Here is a 24,645-nt window from a genome sequence, read left to right as displayed (position 1 = left end):
ATTTTAAACCAGCTCTGCTCAAATGGGTGGCAAAATATTGAATAAAAATTAAATTTTTATTACATAACTTAAAGTAAAAGAAAAAGTTTTTGTTTTATTCAAATAGGTTTTTTTATGAAAATTATGAAAAAGTTTTAATCTCTTTGGAGAAGTGATCATATTTTGCATTTAGATACGGAAAATATCAAACATATGCACAATTTTATTTTATTATATAAATTAAAAAAATGTCCATACAGAAGCAGAACGGTGAATGAGCATTTCATGCACAATATAAAACAAGACAAAATAGTCTCAAGAATCTTTGCAAGAACGACAAACTATGTGTAAGAGAGGTCACAATTGTCGTTATCTGGTTGACTGAGAGAACCGGTATCAGGTAAGTTAGAAAGTAAGAGCTGCGGGTAAGCTACAGGTGAGTTTACAGGAAATAAGTTATGTTTTCGAGGATGATCTGATAAACCTCGGCTGAAGCATAGAACGGGTTTTAGAAACCAGTGACTCCATCTTTGTCTTTCTTTTGGACTGTACAAGTTTGAATATATAAATTTTTTCAACAGGGAAAAGAATCCAGCTTTTTCTTTGTTCATTTTCTTCTGATTTTGATGCGCTTCTATCTTCAGTATTTCCTTTGTTTATCTTCATTATCTATGCCTGTGTATTCCTCTGTTTGGTGGCTAAGAAAACCTAGGAAAGAAGTTGGGCTTAAGAATCTGTAATTTGCTCATATAACTATTTGGAATTATCCGTAATTGTAACTGTTGATAGCTTGTATATGAATCCACATTCTGTCTACTTCAAATTTGCAGGTAGGCAACAGTAAATTTGGTGTAGGAAATTAAAATATGGCAAGCATGATGTCCAGTCCAACTCTTGGCTACTTCTCTTTCGAGAGAAGCAGCAGGTCTAACAATGGTGTTGGGGCATCTTCATCTTGCGGCGTAAAAGCATTAAGGGTAGACAAACCTTTAGAGGAATTGTACAATGTGAGGATGGAAAGGAAAGTGTTACCAGAGCGACTGACACAGCTTAGGGTTTCAGAATGGTCAGTAGGGAAGACAGGCAAGTGCAAATTACCCTTTTTGTCCTTTTTGCATTGAGAATGGAACATATCATTCTCATTCGACAACCTCTGTTCTTGTTATCACTCATTGAATGCAGATACTAGTTTTCACGTTTCATTACTAGACTGGATACTAAGGAACATTAGCGTACAACAGGATGGTGATTATGGCAATGTGAGTACTGGAGGATTATGTTTTAGTTATTGTGGATGCCTCTTGGTGGACTATTAGATTTGTAGCAATTTAAGGAGCTACAGAAACTGGAATCCTTGGCATGGAGGTGGGAAGAGGTGGGCAGAATCAAAGAAGCAATGAGGAGACAAGGAATGCGAGAAAGATTACTGGACTGAATATAGAGGGTAAAATGCGTAAGTTTGAAGAGTGATCACTGACAGGAAGATCAGCTGTTTCTTTCATTGCTTCTAAGCAGTGCGGTGATAGACAGATTGGCTGATTGTGCTAGAACTTTGGGATAACCATACATCGTAAAAAATTATTTTTAAGTTGTGAGGAAGACGGTTGTAAGTACATCGGCAGTTTTTACAGTTTCAGTGGCTGGTTTCTTGTTTTCTTCTCATTTTTTTTCCTCTTGCTAGAGCTCCCATAGTTGTAAACCTGAAGCCGAGAAAATAACCGACAATCGTCATAATGGACAAATACGTTAACCCCCTTTGTGCCAGTGCAAATCACAGTGGTTTAGCTGCGTTCTATCTAATCAGTTAAGACACTGTTCATAAAAGTTTTTCCTCGTATCAAGAAATATCATTCAGAACCCAACAGCAAAGAAGAGTTCAGGGCCTCCCCGGGTGGGGGGGGGGGGGGGGCGAGGGGTAGCAGGGAACAGGGGAAAAATATATCCTTGCATCATTACAAAAAATATAATAGTAAAAATAAATAGTATCTGATAGTAAATCCAACAACTTACTTCATAAACTAAATCCCTTATGATACACACTTGCACCTCCGTCATGAAGAGGAAGGGGGCAGGGGAGAGAAAGGAAAAAGGCAAAAGGAAGATAGAAAAATGAATGAGCCCAGAACCAAAATAGAAGCAACCTTAATATCCACAGAACCCTACCACTTGTCATTCAGGAGGTAGAGATTAGCTGTTAAAAACTGAAGTGACATCAACCGATTCCCATGGTGCATCATTTGGGCTAAACCTGGATCATTTCACTTTGATGGATGTGAATGATTCCTTACAAATTGCATTCAGTGCATATCTCAACTGCCTGCCATTGCCTTTGTACTTGTGCTGGTGGAGATGGCAATGGAAGAGATAAATCTTGAAACCAGAACAGCTTCATTACTTACAGCGGTAGATGCAGCCACATCTTCCAACCGCTTCCAGGTTAGTTCCCGCTTCTCCTGCATCTCTTTTTCCTTCAGTTCATCTTCTTGGAATCTGGCCAAACATTCATCAAAGAGCGGTTGATCAGCATCGGAGAATATCTTCCTGACATTCAGTGTAAGACTCTGAACTGCCTGGTTCCAATGACCACGTGTGTTTCTCTCCAATGCTGGGAAGATCATAGGTAGTATTATTGTGCGGTTATGGGTGATCAGATTTCTTATGTGATCATTGTTCCACAAAAACAAAGCACGTTCAGCTACCTGCCAAAATAACATGTTATGACAGATTAAAATATTCCATGAATCTAATAGCAAAAAGTTGCAAGTACAAAACTCTAATCGAATCAAATCAGATACCAGGCAAATATAATGACTAATGCATGTAACTTCCACAGAACGGATAATTCTTCTCCTTAGGTTGTCACTTTAAACCCAACATAAAAGAAACTACTTAACAGAACAGGTGTGGCCGTTACTCAAAAGTTGCTTGCTAACCTGTCCTGGAGGGGTACTCAAATTGCATCAGTGATCCATTTTTAGGTTTTGTGACAATGAAACCAGGGTCATGTACCCCAATCCACTAACACAGAACATTCATTTTGAAGCAAGAAAGCCCTAATCAAAGACAGTTTAAAGGTGCTTTCATTGCTGAGGAATGAAGGTGTTTAATTCATTTCAGGCTATTAGAACAGGATCAACCTTATGGAACAAAGAACATGCAACTCACTAGCAGGATTAAATTGCCATCTGCTACCACAGCAAAACCACTACCGCTCTGTTGAACCTAAATATAATCAACTACTGGTTGAAAACATATCTGGAATTCTTTTCTCAAGCAGACAGTACGCTTAGCAGATATGCATTCTTCATGAAAATGTCATTCATAATCTAGAAAACATTGATATCTTCTGGAGTCAAATACACATCATCCCCCAGAAATTAAACATACTAGTCAACTCTTGGCCAAAAAACATAGCAGCCAACTTATGCCCCAAATGCAAAACTACGACAATTTCCACCCCATATACACTCTCCGTCATGCTTCAATCCATAGAAACCATCAAAATTATATTTCTCAGAGAAGATGCAGCTGGGAGTAAGCATTGAACAGAAAGAAAGGGAAAAAACACAGTTGCTTAGAACTATTTAGGGAAAATTATAAGTTATCTGGCCTAGTGAGGCATGAATGCCTAGTGCCTACCTTGTCTTTTCTTTTAATTATAGGCTAATGTGATTTTAAGACAATTCCATTTTCTTATAATAAATGTAAATTTTCCCAATCACAACCAGATCCAATTCAATCCTTTCCTTAACCAAGAAACTAATATCACCTTAGATCAATCTATAAAAATCCTACATCCTTACCTCACCAAAAGATCCTAAATTCTATTATTTATGCCAGAAATTTATTGTAGCTGGTTCTACAATTCCAGAGAACTTTTGTCCCCAACCAAATTCTTGTAACAGTTGCACTTACTATAGGAGTTTAGTTTAACAAATTACACATATAGAAGGTGGACCATTGAACAATAGGATTTTTTGGGTTGGAAGGTTTTCAGGTGCACGTAGAAACTAACTTTAAACATGAGGTAGTTATGTGCATGACCTATCCTGATAATTGCTCAATTCCAAAAACCATGTTTTATAACACTTCCCATACAAGATGTTCAAATCATCAATATCTTGGCATCCTCGATTTCAACCGAAGTGCCAAAATATTGTGAATGATTCCCATATTTGCAATAGATAAATGAAACCAGTTTTCTATGAGTGGATGCCTCATGCCATGATTGAAAATCATGATTAAAAGTCCAAAACAAGTATGCTGATCGATAGAAAAACAATTTGGATAAATATTCAATTAAAAATTGATCAATAATCATTGTCCGCAAAGGATGGGGCCGAAAGCAGCATCCACATGTACAATTTCCAACAGCAACACTTGGGGAAGAAAAAAATCAATACTAACCTCCAATCAATGAAAAAAAAATTGCTATGGTGATGAAGAACGTGATAAAGCAGTCAGCAGAAGGCAAGAAGCTTATAACAAAGTCGGTGGAAGGAATAACAAAAATAAAAAATCTAAAAGTACCTGAAAATGAGAGCTGTTGAGGCAGCGACCAATCTGCCGGAAAAGAGGAACCATGCAGCGTTGGAATTCAGCTGCCTGAGTAGCTTCTAGAACTTCTTCCAGCTCTCCAAGGAACATTACCTCCTTTGAACTATTAGTTACAGGCCAATACTTTAGAAGGCCTCGGATGACAGTATCAGCCAACTTGAAGTCTTTCTCAACAAACTGAGTAATGCAATAAGAAACTTGCTGATGGTACATGGATACACACTTGGGCTTGTGCAGAGGAATCAGAGCTCGGACCAAGAAGAGCTTGTGCTCCTCCTTCAATGGCAAAGCAAACCCATTTATTATACTACCCAAGATTTCAAGCAACTCAGCGATACCATTGTGTTTCTCGGTCTCAAAAATAAACCTATAGAAGATATTGTTGATGGCTTTTCTAATAAATGGCCGATGCACCATGAACTTCCCATAAATCCGATGTAGAATTGTCTTTAGATACTCCCTCTCTCTTTGGTCATCTGAATCAAACAAATCCAACAATTTCAACACGAATGAATGGTCGATATATCTTTTAGCAAGCTTGGCATCAGTCTCCGTTGAGGCCACAAATCTAAGTAAAAGTTCATATACAATCTGCAGATGGGGCCAAGCAGGATCCATGGCCGGTTCCTCATCTTCCAAATCATACATTTCTAGAAGCTTGTTATCATGATTCGGAGATGGAAATGTTCGAAAGAGATTAGCGGCCACCATTCTAGTAATCTCTTGCATTGCAACTTCATTGAACTTGGATGTAACCGACAAAATATAATCAACAAGCTCCAACAACGTCTGCCTCTTTATATCCTTTTCCCTAAGGTTCTTAGATGGATCACTAAAATCAAAAAACACACAACACATACTCAACTTCCGAAGAAAAAGACTCTGCTTTTCCGAGCTAGGAACATCCCGTAAACTAGGCAAAGCCTCATAAACCCCTGAAGCTAACACAGGACCCGCTTGGCTTGCAAGAGAGGCTGTTTTCTGGCCTTGATTAGATTTATTCGAACTGGATGAATAAGAATTAAGAGTCCCATTGTTCAAACGTGAACCTGAAGATTTTGAAGAAGCCCAACTGGGTTTTGAGTTGTTTAAAGAATTGGGTCCTAGAGAAGAGTACGAAGAGGAATTACCATTGACTCCTCCATCACCATTTGAATCATTTTGGGATGATTTCGATGGTTTCCGAGGTAGCTTTCCTAATATCTGCTTGATCATATCTACCAGAACCCTAAGCCTAACCCTAATCCACAATTATCAAAGATTCCAACTTGAAAGACATCAGATTATAGACATTTCTTTCATACATAATTTACGGATTCAAGCAATGGAAAGGGAATATTTGCATTTAAAAGAAAAAATTTAAATATATATATAACCCTATTCAGAATCTAATGTTTTCGAAATTACGATTCTCTAAAAAAAAAAAAAGTAACTGAAACGAAGGAATCGAAAAAGATAAGGTATTTTCAACTTACATTTGAAGAAATATTTGAAGGGATCCAAAAAAGAAAAAAAAAAGCGCGAGAAAAGAAAAAAGGAAAGTAGAACAAGAGAAAATTAAAGCCCCTTAAAACGATCTCCGATCAGATAAACCCTAAAAATCAGTTCGATTTAAGAGAGAGAAGAGGAGAGGGGAAAAAAAGAAGCAAAAACACTACCAGGCAAAAAAACCAAAGAAAAAAAAGAGAAATCAGATAATGCCTAGTAATACAAAAACCAATATAAAAATAGTAAAGAAATAGGGATCCTTCCCTCTCTCTCTCTCTCTCTCTCTCTCTCTCTCTCTCTCTCTCTCGCTGTCTTAACGGGTCTGTTTGGAAGAAAAGAAAATAGACAGAAAAAATCACGCGGAAATTGAGGTTTTTGGACGGGAGGGGCAGAAAAAGAAAAAATTCAAAAAAGATAAGAAATAATAAGAAAATATGGTATTACAATAATGACCCTGAATTTCGCTTTTGGTTGACAAGTTATCACGATGCAAATGGACCCACCACATACATTTGGGAGGTGAGGATTTGGTCCCATATCTCTCATTCCTTTGTGTATTGGGTTTTGACTTCACAACTAACTTCCTGATGATCCTGCTCACTATCGGACATTTTCCTTTTTTTTTTTTTTTTTAATTTTTCAATTTTTATTTTTAGTGGTTGGGATATTTCATCCTTTTGGTTGATTTTCCTTTTAACATTTTAAGTTACGAAAATTTAAACTCCAATAATTAAAATTAGAAAGCTCTCCTTGTATCAAACAGTCTAAGCGACTGTTGTCAAAAGTGCATTAAATTTCTTAAAATTTTATTGAATCAAATCGAATGAGGTTTGAAATTAATGCGATCCTAACCGAATTTTATTAGTAGTAGTGAGGGGCAAGGAATCACCGCCAGAATGCCACACGCCTTCATGAAATCTCATCAACGAAGGGAAGCAAGTGATTCAAATTTCAAGTTTTGAGGGATATCAGCGGCTATAGCCCTTTATCTTGCATGCATGAAAGCTACATCAGAAACATGGCAGTTTTTATCATGCATCAGTTGAAAACACAGCTCTTTCAAGTAAAATGTGGTCTGATAAATCAAGTATATCAGGGATGCTGCCTCAACTTCAATAGCATCGCAGGAAAACTTTTCATATGAGAAACCCAATAGACCAAAGCTGTTTTGCACCACTTCATAATGATACTACAAACTGTGATATAACAACAGAAGCCAAGGTTTTCCCAATTTTTAAGTTTAAGCCATTGTTATGGTTCGCAGCTTATATTATTAACTTGACATTTTGCAGGGACTGCACTCGCAACATCATTGACCACAAAGTCATCTCTTAAATCCAACCACACATACAGACATATAAGAACATGGTAAATCATGAAAGAAGCCTCTCTATTGTTTGTGCAAGCACAGTATCTTCTCTGCTCTGTACAATTCCACAAAACAAACAAGAACAATAATACTTGAGCTAATGCGGAAGAAAATCGGTACCTCCTCGTTCCGCATTGTGATAATGGTTATCTCTTTCTACGCTTTGATTCCACCTAAGTCAAAAAGAATAAAATAGCTAAGAGGGAAAGGGAAAAGAAAGAATAGTTGGTTATCAAATAAAGCATTAGATGCACTATTAGAATGAAACTAACAACTGAATTGGTTTAATTAATTATCATGAAATCCAACTTCCCTTCCGGATACCAAAGCATCAAGGAAATTCATTTTTTGTAGTAATTAAATATATTAAAAAATTACCAACTAATTGTACTTCCTTATACTTGTTCATTCCTTCAAGCAGAAGTAGAAAATAATCAAATGTTTTATTTCCTTAATATGAGGTTAATATGTACCAAAAGAGATATGAGGTTAAAAACTAAACCTATTCTCATTGTTCATCATCATTCTATATGGAAAACCATATTAATGATATAGTTAATTTAAAGTCCATAAATGCCTTGAACAGGAAACACACAAGTAGCATGGAATCTGATCAGATACATAACATGCCCACAGGCAATTCTGACAATTGATACCATCGACATTGCGGCTATTGATACAATCAAAGCAGAGAAAAACTTGCAACCAATAGGGAATACTACTGTTTTAAAATGACATTTAGAAAGCTTCAGATTTTCTCTACCAAGAAGCAAAAGCATAAGTGCATGTATGCATACACACACAAAAACAACAGTTAGACAACATTCAGAGTATTTCAAACTGTGCAGCCAGCATATTAACTATATGTCATCATTACCATAAAACTTCACCCTTTGTCAAAGAAAAAAAAGCCTTTTTAGTATTCCCAAGTAACTGTATAATTCCTTTCTAAGTTTTATCATAATTGAAAATGTATTCTTCTCCTACTCAATCTGTTTTTACTGTCACCCTCGTATTCACAAAAGACAACGGCAACCTGGAAGAAAGGGAGTCACCAGCTAAAATTTATGCTTCTCCTTGTAACCAACATGCACTCTGTTTGGTATCCACTTTTTCATTGAAAGTAAATGAAGTCAGACATCACATTACCAGCACCATGGTGTTAAAAGCCAATTTCTAATTTCGGAAAGTAGTTTTAGGTTGATGCAGCAATGACAGTCCCTGGACATATTTTAGGAATAATGTTGACACCGGTCTAGTGCAGCCTACTGGTCAAGCAACTATGCAATTATATATATTAAAATTATATAACCCAGTTAACTTATAAAAATTTAATGAATGATTCTTGAAGTTGAAAGAACAGTTAAAAGTTTCAAATAACAGTTGTTGGCAGACTGGCTTGATTAATGCACATAGACAGACCAAATCCTTGCAAGTAGAGTTCTAACATTGAATTTGATGTCATTCAATGATAAACCATATTTATTTTTTACCCTACATAAAAACCCCTCTATGTCTCTCTCTTTTGGGAGAAGGGAGGTTCATTGTTGGGGGAGGAAGGCATTGATCTATTCAGAAATGGTGCTACACTGTGATGAGTGTGGCAGCTAACCCCATGGTAGTTTCAAATTTTCTTTAATATATACTGTTTCATAATAAGTTGATTTGCATATTTTATGTTCTTATTACAGCTAATATATAGATATATAATATAAATGTCATCATTTTGCATATCCCACCATATTGGCTCCTAATTTTTTGAAGTAAATGTATCTCTGGGGTGTATATAATGCATTCTCATCTAAGCTTCATAGCTGACGAAAACTGCTAGATTAGTTAGTCAACATTCCATTTTTTATATCAGTCCTTGATCAATTGAGTAAGCTTATTCTAATCTACTGAAGAGTAAAAAAAAGAACAGGGGGAGGTGGCAGTGGGAAACGTGGAACACAGTTTACAGAAAGAGATGCTACCTTCAGGCTTCAGTAGGAACATAAGGACAAGGCATTATGAATCTATTCTCATAATTTAAAAAAAAAACAAAATCCCAAGACTCTTATCTAGGAGGGGAGAATGGAAAAGGAAAGGACTGGAAAGTATCCACAAAGGGAAACTTCAAACAAGAAATGATTGGTTACGGTATGGTCTGCTGGGAAAAAGTCAGAAGTAACAATTACATTGCAAGAGAATCAAAAAGAAATAATGACAGCTGGTCTAATACAATATAACTAAATTTGCCAATAACTAAATGGAGTAACAAAAAAAGGAAATAAAGCATATATTTTTGCACACACTCAAACGGTGAACATAAATGATCTAACCTTTGCCTCAAGGGATGGTGATACTGGGAATGCATTCAAAGATCTTTTGGCATCATCCTCTGAAGAACAATCAGAACATAAAAAGCGATCCAATTTTTTTGCTTCTTCAATGGTCATACCCATGCAGGAAGGATGAAACCTGAAACATACTAATGTTCAGTCAGGAAAATATGATAATTGCTATTCCTATTAATTATATCAAATCTCATTTCACATGAAAGAAGCAACATCACTATATACAGAGCTGTTTCTGTGTATTTATATGCAGAACAATGGAAATCATTGGCAAGGAACAGAGAGAACAATACTAAACATACTACCAGACATAAATAACATGTCTTCAGACCAAAAATGATTTTCATTTCTAGCAAGAATATTCCAAGATTAGTTGAGGTTCAAGCATAAAAGAGGCAAACAACTCATGCAAAGGTCTTTTGAAGTCAGGGACAGATCCAAGATTTATACTAAGTGGGGGCAAACTATTAGGTGATATTTGTTTATACTATTTTATTCAAAAATTATTAGAAAGTAGAATATATTTTAATAAAACAATAATATCAAATACTTCTAGAAATATAAAAAATAATAAAAGATTTATATAAAAAATTAAAAAGTATAAAAAGTCATATATATATATATATATATATAACAACCTACAAGATTTTTTTTTTTTTTTTTTACATTTTTGCAAAGTTGTTTAAGATTTTTTTTTTTAACTGTTTTAGAATTTATTTTGTTCCAAAGGTTTAAAAGAATATTGTCCAAGTTAACTTTGGGTCATAATTAAATAAATAAAGTCTACAAGCAATAATAAAATATATCACGTAATTACTTCAAAGAATAAAAACTATTTTAGATAACTTCATATGATAATATAACTTCATATCTTGCTATCCAAATTAATCTAAATCTAAGACCTTAAATAAAGAATTCAAATTATCAAATAAAGCTTGATCAAATTAAGATGGAAAATGTCAAAAAATCTATATTTAGTTTTTTGGTAGAAATCTTATTTCGGTATTTACACTAAATGAATTACATCTCCTTTCCTACAAGTTTCTATTTTCCTTCTCTTTTTCCTAGTTGTTTGATTCCACAATAGTTATTTCATTTTTTTACTTTACAATTTTCTTTCTTTCCAAGTCTTGTTAACTTTTTAAGTTATCTTTTTAGAGTTAATTTCAACTAATACCAAAAGAACTACCGCTAATAATTTCATATTTGCATTTTGAACCATTACTTAACTCAATTATTCTTTTTTTTTTTTTTTGTTGATACATCCATATACCTTTCAATACTATAGAAGACCCATAAATATTTTTTCGGGAGGCAAAAAAACAAAAAAATTTGTGTTTGTTACTAATAATCCCACTTTTTTTTTTTTCACGGGCAGAACACAAGAACTGCAAAAATTTTAGGTTTTTTACTAATAGTAAAATTAATTATCCAAGATTTGAGTGGGGGCAACTAAATCCATCCCTGCTTGAAGTCAAAAATTGATCAATAGATTGATTGAACAAAACAATCTACTTGTTAACAAGCTGGTCGTACTTCCAGCCCATAAGCACCCAGAGGTAGCTAGAAATACAACTCAATGCTTAGCCATATTGTCAGGCCAATTTTACAAGGGGAAAAAGAACTTAAAATTGAAGCTAGGCAATATAACTTTAAAGGATAAATACATTACACTCCTAAAGGTACAACCAAAATATTTCAGCTCGGCCAGTCTTAACGGGCATAACTAAGACACAGTATGTTACATCTAGCTACATAATAAATGTCAAACTCATTATGTTCTTAAGAAAGAAGAGCTTTAGCAATCTTCAAAAGACTCTTCTAAAATATGTTTACTTTTCTGTGTCTCCAGACCAAGATGCAAGACAAGTCCATTGCTCCTGTCATTGTAGTTATTAGCTTTTGTAAGATTAAATGACCTAGAAAGTTAAGCCACAACTAGTTTAGAGTTAAATTGTCAAATTTAACCTAGTTTTGCGGTGCAAGCTAAAACTTTTATAATTTGTTCACTTAAGGTATTTCAATAATCTAGCAAAATCTAAAGTTTTAAGGAGATCTAAAAGTCCTATTCTGCACTATGTCAATTCAAGTAGTCTTTTATGTGTTTATTAGGCCCCATTCTGGAGTTTAAGATTCAAGCTTTCATATTTTTCTGTATAGATCATTAACTTTTACTCAATCAAGTTACAAATTTCTTTGCTTTTTGGGCATAGATGTAAATGCCAATATTCTTTTCACTCTATTTTCTCTGTCCATCCTTTTCTTTTCCTTATTTAAATTATCTATTCTATTCTTTAGCTATTTCCGGCAATTTTCTCTAATAGATTTGCTGCTAATTTGAACTTTCCACTTATAGAAACAATGAATCTTATTCCCCAGAACAATAAAATCCTTAAAACAACTTAGAGCCATTCCACCACCTTTCCTTCAATAAAAATTGCACTACCGCTGGATATTAACAGCAAGCTAATTCCTTCCTTCCAGCCACTCTTTTGCCATAAAATATCAATTAACTAAAATAGTTGATTCATTAGCAATGAACTTTTATCTAACTCTAAACCTTATCCAACTCTAAACCATAAAATTGCTAAATTTTCTCAAACCTAACCTTGTTATATAGCCAAGTAGGAAACATCAATGCAACCACCCCCCCCCCCCCAAAAAAAAAAACCCTCAAAAAGAAAAATCATGCAAAAATCTTGCCTATGCAAGAATACCACCAACATGTTAAATATGAATTCCAAAATAAAAAAGCAGACAAGTGAACCAAATGTAAGATACAGTAACGTTTAATCCTACCATGACAGACTGGGTTTTACCATGATACACAGTGAATCAGGTGAGATGAAGACCAAAAGAGGATATTATACATTAACATAAAACGTAAATAGGGGAATGAACCATTTTAGAAGAAAACAGAATAGAGAAGTTAAATCAGATGGCATCAGCAGATCTACTTAAGGATTCCTAATCGGGAACATACAGAAATTTCTCTTTTAGATTGGAATTGAAGCTGATCTAGCTCATACTTGTTCATGTCTTAATGAATCGACTATTACAGCTCACTACAATGCGTTAAATCAATTACCTTCAGTCCCAACAAAACCACAGCTTCCTAGGAAGTAGATTTTCATAGATAAAATACCAAATAGAACAGTATCCAAATAAGTCATTATTGGAAAGGAAATTTCGAATACTAAAAAACCATTTAGACAATCATCATTAAGTAAATGTACACTACCCACTATTCAATTACAGAAAACTCAAATTAAATGGCAATTCTTTCATCATTTTATGTTCCATGAATAATGTAACAAGGAGTTAAAAGCATTTGAATGGAACAAAACCAAATATCCTTTTGCTACAAGAGCTCTAAATTATACAAAAGTAGTACTAATAAAAGACAAACTTTTTAATGCTAAATGGATTAACAAAGTGTATATAAGACGCAAAAGCAGTCGAGTTAAACAACTTAGAAAGACTTAAAATTAAAGGTGAAATTCATCATAGTTGTGATGCAACCATTAACCTGGTGCAAAATTAAGTATAACATTAATTTGAAACTCTTTCAGCTCACAGATCATTACAGGACCACTAAAAATAAATGAACTCAATCAACAGTTCTGCACACACACACACATACAAAAGGGAAATTTATATTCCACTTTAATTATACAACGAAACTAAATGAATAACAAGTTTACCAATCCTTGCAACCCTCACATTGCACCATGAGGTCATCTGGGTTATATGGCATCTCACATTTGCAATACCTTCAAAATCGAAACCCACGAGGAAAAAACAAATTAATCAATAACCAATTTCTAAACACACTCTAAAACACGTAAAACAAAGGAAAAAACTACCCGAACTCAACCCAAAAACACAAGATATATAGAAACTCACACTGCCACCCGATCTGGAGTGAAGCCACCAGTGGCAGCCTTATATTCGAACCTACAAAAGTAATCTTCAGCACCAACATTTTCAAGCTTAGTATAGTTTTTGAAAGTGTGAACTATACACTTTCCTTCAATGGTGTGGGCACTTTGCACATCATAATGGTCTGATAAAAAGAGCTCCTTGGCTCCATGGAACTGTCTTCTCCCTCCAATAGACTCCTCCGGCCGATAGTACCATTGAACTCGGACCTTGACGTTGTTCCGATGATCGGCCTCGATCTTCTCTACCCGTGCCACGTACGGTGGTTTATCTGAGTCCGATGGTCTCATCAGCACACAATCACCAGCTGCAAAACAAACCCAAAAAAAAGGTCAAAACTTTTCTACAGCCAAAAGATTTTCTGGGTTTTAAATTTTAAGACCCAAAAGCTTAAAAAAATTTTTAAAAAAAAGTATAGAAACGAATTTCGGGTTTTTTTAAAAAGGGATTTTTGGGGTTTCTTTTTCAAATGTTGAAACGAAACTATGAGATGGGTTTTGGGAGAAACATACGTCGAACAACTTTGTTGGTGCCTTTGATAGTGTAGGAATCAAGGTCCTTTTTGCCAGGTTTGGTCTTGGCCATGAAAGAGTTCTTTATTTTTTTTATTATTATCAAGGGAAAAAAAACTGATGGGCGGTCCTTTGTGAGAGGAATGTTAATAAAAATGTGAGAAAGAAGGGATTTTTTAGGGTTACTTCTCTTAAATGGTTTAAAGAAAAAGGAAAATTGAGGAGAGGAAGGTGACGGTTTAACGAATCATGAGAGGGGGAGACAAAGAAACAAACCCTAGATACTGGGAGATAAAGGACTGCTGATGGAGAAAACAGAGAAGTAACTTTTGTTGGGATGTGAAAGAGGAAAAACAGGTGGATCAAAGTGTTGGGAGTGCCAGTAAGCCAAGTATTATTTCCTTCCGATATTAACACAGTCGATCTCCATTTTTATTTTAGAACAAACCATGTCCTTTGTTATTTATAAACCATCAAATTCTATCATTCCACTAACAGCATTTCTATTCATACAAAAATTTTCTGTTTCTCAGGAAGTTGCCAGAATGCTTTGTCTAGCCATCAAGGTATTGCTCCGAAGTGTCAAGAATGTAACAGTCCTATTCAATTTTTCCTCCATGACGTGCAACAATCTCATTAACCCAAGGCATTGAACCACAAGCTCTGATCTGCCGTTAACAAATATTAAGGACAAAGCCATTATCCAGCAATTATTTTAGAAGTTAGCTTATGTTCAACATGGACTATGAAAAATAAAGGAAAAAAAATTAAAAGTAAAACTGTAAATAAAATGATTGAAACTTGAATGATTCTTTTACTTTCACTTTAGAAAAAATAAAATTTAAAAAATATATAAAAATCCATTCATCTTTTTTCCTTCGGTCCATCCTCACCTCCCTCTTTTACCTCTTATCGAACTCAGTGTTATCCAATAATTTTTAGCTTAAATATTCCTAATAAATTTCACATGCATGGTTTCCTGTAACTGTCTTCGGCCCTGTGTGTATACTGTAAACATGTAATCTGCAGACGAACATGCAAGATTGGCTTACAATTTATCTCATAAGGCCTATTGTTATAGAAAATAACTCATATTTGAGGTACATTATATATAGATAGAAGCTGAAGCAGAAGTTGGAACAGAAGGAAAAGAGCTCTGTTTGCATAGAGCAAATGCTAGGATAGGAAGCCCGAAGCCCATATTTCGGACTTCCAGTCTACTTCTTGCTCAATGCGATTCTTGTCAAACCATCAACAATGTTGGATGCCGATGGCTCGAATTTCGTCATTTAAGAACTATACTGCCTCCAAACCACGTACAAATCTTTTGCCAAAAGATGCACTTCAATTTTTACGTACACTTACCACTCTCTTCAGGACGTAAATTAAAAACATTAAAAGGTTTTTTTTTTTTTTTTTCCATTTTGAAAAAGTGATAGGTTTTACAATATATAAGGTTGAACTGAAAGTGTTCTTTGATGCAACCTCTCAAAGTAATTTTTTGGGATTTACCCTATATAAGACATACTAACTAAACAATTCTAACATAATCAACAGCAAATTTTTTTCGTCTATCACATGAATTCCATCAGTTCTGAGAAATAGAGAAATGTTTAGTGTGCATGACGAATCACGGAGTCAACATGTCACGAAGGTAAAAAAAGAAAGGGGAAAAAAAAAACACCTTTGCTAGTATTTCTTGACAACAACTGAGTTAGCAATGCCAGCCTGCTCCACTGTCTGGTCCAAATCAGTCAATTTTTTAGGAGGGAACCCCATTGTCAACAACTGGCAGTTTCTTGAAGATGTTTGTTTCTTGAAGTTGAATTTTCTCTCTCAATCTACAAGATGTTTGTTTTGTTTCTTGAAGTTGAAGATAAAGATAAATATGCCTTCAAACATTCTGTTTCATCAAGTCTTGAACTAAAATTCTACCTCAAAGATAGACATTCATTCAGTACTATATCAGCATATCTTGAATAAATGTATTAAAAAGCAGCAGCTTTTTCTTTTCTTTTTCATTTCATAAAATATTCTAAGAAAATGCATTGCAATTGGCAATGACTATTTTTTATCATATGTTTCAACTCCTATAGCTTATTGATTATGCCATTTTATTTTTGGCATATTATCCCAATTTAGTTCATCACCCTCCACTGCAGCATCACTGCTCTAACCCTCCTTAAAGATAAGAAGATTGAAAGTACTTACAAAGTTCAAGCCTTCCCGTTAGAGAAAATTCAAGCGTTAGGCAGGCGAGGGACAACAACCGGAGCACCACGAACCTTTTCAAGAGCAAAGCTAATCCCTAGCAGTCGACCTAACAATCCTGCAGCCAAATAAAATATATATCAGCGGAAGTAGTTTCCAATATCCCATAAATGATCTCCTAGAGAAGATGACTTCAGGTTCAACAGTATCAAAATAATTTGCATAACTTTTCTTCCATAGCCTCTTTTGCATCTTCTTTAGAAAAGTGAACAAACCCAAAGCCTATTGACCTACCCGTGTCTTTGTCATACATTGTCCTCACTAGAAAAGGAAACATCAGCAGGATCAGAGAGCAATCATAGTGGTAGGTAGAACAGGCTAAAGGATGATTTAACTGCAAAAATTATTACCATTTAAAAAAAATGTGAGCAAGCTTCAAGTTCAGGTTTGAACATGTCCAAGTCGTTCGGTGGGGCAACCTTCAGATGGTATTGTTGTTTCCTCAAATGAGCTTAAGGTCAGGTTTTATTCGTTTTATTAGCACACATTTCTCTGATATTTTCCAATGGAAATATTTGGTATGCAATAGAAAATAAGTTATATATCTTATAATCCTTTGAAATGGACCGAAAGACTGGTAATTTTAGCGAACATCACCAATTATACTTCTTGGCCATTAAAGTTGCTCATGGCTGATAATGGAGTGATTGATCAAAGTTAGTGGGTATTAATTATGTATGTTTGAGCTTGAATTTTGATTGGTCATAAAAAAAAAAAAAAATAGAAGACTTTTTCTGTGTGAATTCATATGCCTGTGATGCTGTGAATATAAGAAAATAAAGAAAATCATTTTACAAGTTATATCTTCATGAAAAAACAAAGTCTTACTCTCGTTTTCTCCCAGAAGACTAGGAAAATTTTATTTCGTTATGATTAACAAAATTTAGTTTTTGACACTGAGATCATTCAGACAATTCGTCGAACACCTAAACGACTCTACTAACCTTCAGAGACGTTGCCAAAATAGGATTATGAGAATGAAAGAGAGAAAAGAGGAGACCTGCTACAAAGAGTTTGTTGTTGGGAGGAAAGGGAGACGGAGAAGGTGACAGTAAGCAATAGAATCGCCAGGTTGAAGTTAAAACTGGGTTATCAACAGTTTTTGAGGCTCTAATTCTAGCAATGAACCTAATAAGGCCGTTGATCATTTCTCCCACCAAAGAACAGCCATTGTTTTTAACTTTATTGATCTTTTTTACAAAAGGAAACAATTCGATTCCTGTCCAAACTCCAAGCATTAGAAATTCAACGTTCTGTCTATGGAGAGTGCCAAACAAAGTGAATTTATTTACATAATGTCTTTATTATTTTTGTTGGAAAAAAAAAAAGGCTATTGGATGTTGAGACATGCTCATTGTTAAAAGAAATGAAACTATGCCCCAAGTTCCAACGTGAGAGTGTAGTTGATTTTATTTGCAAAAGGGCCAACGAACTGAATAGGACCTGAATCAAACACATAAAATAATAACATCAAATACTGTTTAAATTGAGGCAACTAAAACTTTATCAATTACAATTATATCATACACAACATTGATAGCAGGATTGGCAATTTTAAACACATACACGGTTTGAAAATAATACAAAAAATATAAAAATAACACGATTTAAAATTTTAACAAAAAGTATATAAATCCAACAAAAATCAAAATATTCGTTTCATACATAAATTATGACACATTAATTTGAAGATAAATATGAATTACATACAAAAAACTACATGAAATTCTTTGGTTCTAAATACTCCAAGTTAAAGGAATTTTTATTTAAAAAAAAAAAAAAAACAGAGCTTTGCAGGTTTTGATTTAGCATCAGATTATTTCCATTCTTATTTAAAATGCATATATTCTACCGTCAGTTATATTAATGTACACTGTCTTTTACTTTATTCTCCTCAATCTTCTATCAACCAAACGAACATGTCAAAAGATATCATAAAGGGTAATGAGTAATTTGGTCCTCTAATTTTATCACTTTGTCAGTTTGGTACTTAGAAAATAAAAATTCGCAATTAGATACATGAACTTGTATTCCATCAAGCAATTTACCCTAACAGACTAACTCATATCATAATTACGAACTTTTGTTTACTGTACAAGTTCAGATACCTAATTAAGAATTTTTATCTAGTTACCGATACGAAAGAAGTGATATAATTAAAGACGATATCATATGATATTAACTGAACTCAATGAGTCAATGCTATTGTTATTCAGTGATATAGAAAGAAGGCTGATACCTGGGCTTATATATCGATTTTTAAGGGTCCAATCGTCTCGCAATGATGCAAATTTCATGAATGGTGCACCTGAAATTTCAATATGGCAACAAAATGAACAAAAATATCCTAACATTCTCAAAATGGGATCTCTTTTTTATCCCTCTGAAGGATAGCTGTTTGTCTAACAGCCCACTGTTAGTCTTTTACAACTGCAGCAACTAAAGGCAATTAAACACTGATAAACTGAAATGGTATGCAAATTAATACTTGGAAATTCGAACTAATTAATTCAGCAAGCATTTAAGTCAAGAAAAAGGTGCAAATTTCGTTTACCTTCAAGGTCCACCATTGCCTTCTTAATTACGGGCTTGAACTTCCCTGGCAGAAAGTTTAAACCAGAAAAAATCAGAGGGATCCTTGTGCATGATGAGGAATATATCATACATATACGCATAAAGAAATTAGCAAAGTTTTAGGACTTTGATGTCCATTATTGAAAAGCTTCTTTGGGGTGAAATTGCCAAATAGGGGCACAAGAAACTTGCTTGTGATTAGTGGTGAAAGCACTGGGACAAAGCAAACCAAGCTTGCAATTAATTAATACAAGCAAGAAGGGTTCTTGCAATAGCAGTTACCCTTCGAGTTATGTCATCAAAGTATGTAGTGATATACCATGTCTCCGCTCAACGTCCATTAAGGATGTTAATGCTGTTCCTCCAACAGTCCATTCATCTACTGGAGCAATCAAATTACCAACCTGAAACATAAGATATAAACTTGTATAAGTTACTTATAAAGCATGTTGAATGTCATCGTTCTTGAAGAAAATATCGAAGTTGTTAGAAGATGGATTATTAAAAGAAAAATGAGATGGTGAAAAATCAAAAGAAAGAGATAACAAAAAAAGGAGAAAATATAACACAGACCGATGAAATCAATCCAGTTTTTCCAGAACGAAGGAGGGCTCCAGTAGCATAACCCAATGCATAACAGTAGTTTGCATCAAAGTTTGTTGGAAAACCACATCTACCCTCATAGCTATGGAGTGAAAGGCAAATATCATGTTAAATTGATATTATGAACAGAAAGTCATCACTTTTATAAAAAGTCATTGAATATTTTTTCATGGTTATCCAGATAAAAGAAATATTTTAGTAGTCACCCAAAAAAGTGGGGCTGCGCTTGAAATTTTCCCTTGTATGCGCCATTTTGTTTCCTTTGATCCAATTCAGCTTCCACCATTTCGATGAGCATTTTTTCTGTTTCTATCTTGGCAACCTAAACATATGACACACATGTGATTTAAAAATATAGCTCCATTTTGGGTAGGAGGTGAAAGTTAAAGGTATTGCGGAACAAAAGAGAAGAAAAAAAACCTGCACATTCCCATGTGGATCTCTTTCAAGCAGCAACTGCTCCTGAATCGCTTGAGGTAGGAACTCAAAAAGCTCTTGAGATTGGCTTCGAAGTTTCCTTTTCCACATCCCAGCTTTATCAATTATACCATGAGCTAAAATTTCATTTAGCTCAGCAATAAGTTGTTTTACCTGCAAGTAATTCATCTTACACCTCAAATCTATGATCCAAGAAATTTCAAATTGACAGGCAGGTGATTCACCTCACTGATATTAGTAAGATGGAGTAAGTAGGAAAGAATGAACGTAAGGAGTAACTTCTAGTTTCAAAAATTATACCTCAGGAATAAAATCAATAAGCCCTTCTGGTAAAAGTATTACACCATAATTAAAGCCAAGTTCCATACGTTTGCAAATTATATCTGTAATATAATTTGTAACATTCTTCATTGTTAGCTTCTTGGCAGCAACCTACATCAAAGATAAAACCTTGTCAAACTGTGAAGTCAATGAGAAGCATTCACGAAACAAATGTTAATGATCCCAAAAGAAAAGGAAAAAGAAGACATTGAATCATGCACGTTATTTATTCAATTTATTTTAGAATTGAAAATATAACTTCTCAGTTCCACCATTCAGTTGCCAGTAATTATGTGGTGACAAAAATACAGAAGTCTTTGCACATTTTTTGAAATGATTGTCAACAAATTCATAGGTTAGCTCATATATACAATACCAGAAAGGTCAGAAAGATAAACAATATGAGCCAACCGATCATCTAATGAAATATGCTGCATGAGTTTATATCCCATCATATAATGTAACGGAATATGAATTGCAATATCAACAATATCATTTAGGTTAGCTCATATATACAATACCAGAAAGGTCAGAAAGATAAACAATATGAACCAACCGATCATCTAATGAAATATGCTGCATGAGTTTATACCCCATCATATAATGTAACGGAATATGAATTGCAATATCAACAATATCATTTAATCAGTAATAACTAGTACCATGAGAAATTCTTCATCTGAAAATTCCTACTTGTACAAAAATAATAATAATAATAATAATAATAAACAGAACTCCCATTTGGACAGCTTTAGAGAAAAAGTTTCACTGCAAAAACAAAAATAATAAACATATTTCTAGGTTGTAAAATCATATTCATCACCAATTCATAGCTCAAAAACAGTGGAACATCAATTTCAGCACTATAATTGATAGAAAACAAGTGAAAAAAGAAATACAAAAGATGACAAACCTTGCAAGTAAGAGATGCGTCAAGAAAATCTATGGAACCACATGTAGAAAAAATATACTAGTAACTTCCATAATGTTAATACAAATATGTCCAAATATTTCAATTTAAAATCTGAACTGAAGCCTAAAAGATTTTTTTTTTTTCTCCAGAAGCCTAAAAAAGTTTTAAGAATCAGCACCACAAAAAAAAATAATAATAATAATAATGTCATTCTTAAGTTAACAACTTTGATCATCGTTTCTGACATTGCATCACTGTTCTTGTTGTGAATGCACAAAACAGAAGAAATTTCTAAAACTGAAAACAACAGATAATATCAAATCAGGTCACCTCTTCTCCAATAAGCGCGATGTTTGGGTGAGTCTGCAAAGCACATTCCAATGTTATGTGAGAAGCTGCACGGCCCATGAGCCTTATGACTGAAAACAGATGGTTAGGATTATTGCAACCACTATGGGAACAAAGCCAAAGAGAATATTAGTAATTCGTATGAAAATATTTACAATAATAGATCTAGAGAGACACATAAAACCTGATAAAGTGGAAAGAGAGCAAATAAGAGGCTTCTATGAAAATTCTCGCATAATTGAGAACAAAGTTTTCATTATACTAATATTCCTCATCCAATTTGATATATTTCTTGATTAAAACACTTACAGTGGTAGTATTTTCCAGTTGAACGAGCATCTGTCATGACATTTCCAATCGTCTCTGAGTATATCTGCATATTCCAAGTAAATGCAGATCATTAAATGACAATAAGACCTGCTTATCTGCGTCAGATTGTAGTCAGGATTTTGAGTTGGTAAGCAATCTTTATCCATGTGTCACCAAAGAGAATACAGTCTCGGGCGAGTTATGATGTATTATACCTTGATTTTGCATCACAACAGATGAAAATTACTATAAAGATTCCACCAAGCAAAATACAAATACCTTGCATGCAGTGTCAAATCCAAAACTTATAGGCACCTCTTTGCATTTCAAATCGCCATCAATGGTCTTTGGGCATCCAATAACTTGTGTCTTCATATTTTTACTCCTGCAACATTTTAATGAAATGAATCATACAGCATCAATCAGGAACTGTAGGTCATCATGTGAGTTAGCAGTTCAAAACTAAATTTTCTTTTGAAGAGCATGGTAGGTCATGTTTTAACAATTCCAGAAAATCATAGTAAATTGACAGAACATTGTTAAGTAGAGATGGATAGTGGACCTAAAGTTCTCAGCAAGAAGGCAAGCATTTGTGTTTGAGTCATCCCCACCAATGACAACAAGCCCATCCAAATCAAGCTTCTTCACTGTTTCTTCAGCTTGCTTAAACTGAAAGCAATTTTCTATGCAAACTCAATTATATAAGTTTAAAAATTAGAAAGGCTAGCCAAATTGAATTTGGTTATGCTAGACTTAATAAAAAAATTTTCACAAATATCTACCAGCATTAATTAGGATACATTACAGTTTAAAGATTTTAACTCAGTATATCTTTTCATGTTCAATTGAAATTTGCGAACTAGATTAAGTGAAATGCAGAACAAACCAAATTGTTGTGGAACTAACCTGTTCTGGAGTTTCAATTTTGTCTCTACCACTGCAAATCATATGAAAGCCACCCTGTAAATTTATTCCAACTTGTGTCAAATATAGGTAATAGTGAGAGCTATTCCCAGCAAAAGGTTTTCTTCACAAGAAAAAGGGATTAAATGATGTAGAGTAGAGGCAAAAGACAGAAACACCAAAAACACAAGCACATATTCTTGTTTTCATGTGCTGAATTAAAGTTTGTCTATCTCACCAGTTTTTTCTAACTATCCTATGTGCATATATCCACTTTTAAATTAAATAAAAACTTGGTCAAGTGAGTAAGCAGTAATCAGTAGACATGACTAAAGAGGAAAAAATGCAATAAAAACTCAAAGTTTTCACCTGGTTTCTGTAAAGATAAATTAACTCTGTAGTCAGCCTAGCATATTTGCACTTCATGATGCCTGCTGGACCGCCCTTAAACCCATAAAGTATACTTCCTTTTGCGCGTTCTTGCAAGTAGTCTAACCCAATAATCAGACAAAAATACACTCAAAATCTAAACAAAATTAGCAATGATCAGACTGAAGTAATCAGCCGGTAGAAATATAAAACAAGGTCCATACCGAAAATCCCAGCTATCACATTGTGTCCACCAGGAGCTTGGCCTCCAGATAAGACAACTCCAATCTTCAAACTCTGACCCTTCACCTCAGAATGACCCGGAACCAACGAAACCGATGGTTGTCCATAAAGATTTGGAAACAAGTTCGCTATCTCATCTGCAAATTCATCCATGAAACTACATAACTACTCGAGGATATTATAACTTATAACAACATAAACTGTACGAAGACACCCCAGTGATCAGAACTTGAAACTTCACTTATAAAACTTGGAGTTCAAATCCTTATAATATGAAATGGCCTGGACATATGAATGGGAGATGACTACAACCCAATATTCAAATGAATCTAGAAAAAAAAAAAAAAACAGAGCTTAAAGAAACATATATGGAGATTATAATGTGGAACAGTTACGCACTTGGGTTTGCAGCAGCAGAGGTAGGGGGGCCATCGACGACTTTGAAGGAGTTTTTAAGGATAGATGGAAGGGGAGGGCTGTGGTTCAATCGGTAACTTTGGAGTTCACTGTAGCCGGCGGAGGGGAGAACGCTGGGGAATTCCTCCCTGCGGGTGATAGGGAAGCCGTTGGTTGCGACAGCAGGTGACATGATCAAAGTTTAAGAAAAAAGTGGTGCAAAGCTTGAAAAGGGTGAAGAGAAATGGGGTACAGGGCTAACTGTTTATACGAGACGGGCGACATTGCTAGTTGTGAAAAGGGCAAAATAGAAATTTGCTACTCCCTTTGACTTCGGAATCGGCGAATAGATGGGCATTCTGAGTTGAGAAAGTCAACAATGAAGAAATGGGCCCGCTCTGAAGTCAATGACTGGGCCAAATACCAGCTGTAATTCGAGAACAATGTAGCAAGGCAGGCAATATTCATCCACTTTTCTAGAAAAAGAAAGGAGTCATCGTCGACGCTGTTATCAACGGATTACCATTCCACCATTACTGCATCAAAGAGCTCCCTTTTCTATATGTGACTTGCACGGCGAACATGTGGTGTTACTTTTCTTTTAAGAAAAAAAAATGATGAAGTTCACAACCTAATTAATTTGAATTTCATCATGTTGTTTTGAAAATGGTGAAACTCTCCATGATTGTCAAATCAAATGGTTGACCTGAACAGAATGTCAGAATCATCAAGTATAACTTAAGGGTCCCACTCTCAAACCTTTTTCTGCCACGT

General features: G+C 34.6%; 3 protein-coding genes across 7 annotated transcripts; all 3 read right to left on the bottom strand.

The window, feature by feature from the left end:
• Positions 1-1,909: 1,909 nt before the first annotated feature.
• LOC111314552 (serine/threonine protein phosphatase 2A 59 kDa regulatory subunit B' zeta isoform-like) lies at positions 1,910-6,411 on the bottom strand. Its single transcript, XM_022916013.2, has 2 exons — positions 4,510-6,411; positions 1,910-2,678 (listed from the first exon to the last, which is right to left on the bottom strand). The coding sequence occupies exons 1-2, from the start codon at positions 5,749-5,751 to the stop codon at positions 2,289-2,291; spliced, it is 1,632 nt and encodes a 543-aa protein (XP_022771748.2). The 5' UTR covers positions 5,752-6,411; the 3' UTR covers positions 1,910-2,288.
• An 817-nt stretch (positions 6,412-7,228) lies between these two features.
• LOC111314553 (chromatin remodeling protein EBS-like) lies at positions 7,229-16,111 on the bottom strand. Of its 4 annotated transcripts, XM_022916015.2 has the most exons (6): positions 15,868-16,093; positions 14,460-14,851; positions 13,636-13,978; positions 13,434-13,502; positions 9,715-9,853; positions 7,229-7,566 (listed from the first exon to the last, which is right to left on the bottom strand). In XM_022916015.2, the coding sequence occupies exons 3-6, from the start codon at positions 13,959-13,961 to the stop codon at positions 7,540-7,542; spliced, it is 561 nt and encodes a 186-aa protein (XP_022771750.1). In that variant the 5' UTR covers positions 13,962-13,978; positions 14,460-14,851; positions 15,868-16,093; the 3' UTR covers positions 7,229-7,539. The 4 variants fall into 4 exon arrangements, with proteins under 4 accessions (XP_022771750.1, XP_089608776.1, XP_022771749.1 ...); XM_089752650.1 differs by lacking the exon at positions 14,460-14,851; XM_022916014.2 differs by lacking the exon at positions 15,868-16,093 and having other exon boundaries at positions 14,184-14,826.
• A 1,415-nt stretch (positions 16,112-17,526) lies between these two features.
• Positions 17,527-24,362, bottom strand: LOC111314551 (pyrophosphate--fructose 6-phosphate 1-phosphotransferase subunit beta-like). 2 transcript variants are annotated; one of them, XM_022916011.2, is made up of 16 exons: positions 23,875-24,362; positions 23,457-23,612; positions 23,233-23,354; positions 22,867-22,920; positions 22,523-22,629; positions 22,240-22,345; positions 21,961-22,024; positions 21,634-21,722; positions 20,370-20,501; positions 20,052-20,222; positions 19,838-19,953; positions 19,602-19,713; positions 19,348-19,432; positions 19,009-19,053; positions 18,694-18,762; positions 17,527-17,897 (listed from the first exon to the last, which is right to left on the bottom strand). In XM_022916011.2, exons 1-16 carry the CDS (start codon positions 24,062-24,064, stop codon positions 17,827-17,829), a joined length of 1,689 nt encoding a protein of 562 aa, XP_022771746.1. In that variant the 5' UTR covers positions 24,065-24,362; the 3' UTR covers positions 17,527-17,826. The 2 variants fall into 2 exon arrangements, with proteins under 2 accessions (XP_022771746.1, XP_089608775.1); XM_089752649.1 differs by having other exon boundaries at positions 22,276-22,345.
• Between the last annotated feature and the right edge of the window lie 283 nt (positions 24,363-24,645).

The sequence above is a fragment of the Durio zibethinus genome, chromosome 23, assembly GCF_047325235.1.
Source record: "Durio zibethinus cultivar Kanyao isolate XHJ-2024 chromosome 23, ASM4732523v1, whole genome shotgun sequence".
Lineage (NCBI taxonomy): Eukaryota > Viridiplantae > Streptophyta > Magnoliopsida > Malvales > Malvaceae > Durio > Durio zibethinus.
The sequence above is the reverse complement of the archived record's forward strand: the minus strand, read 5'-3'. Positions and strand labels throughout refer to the sequence as shown.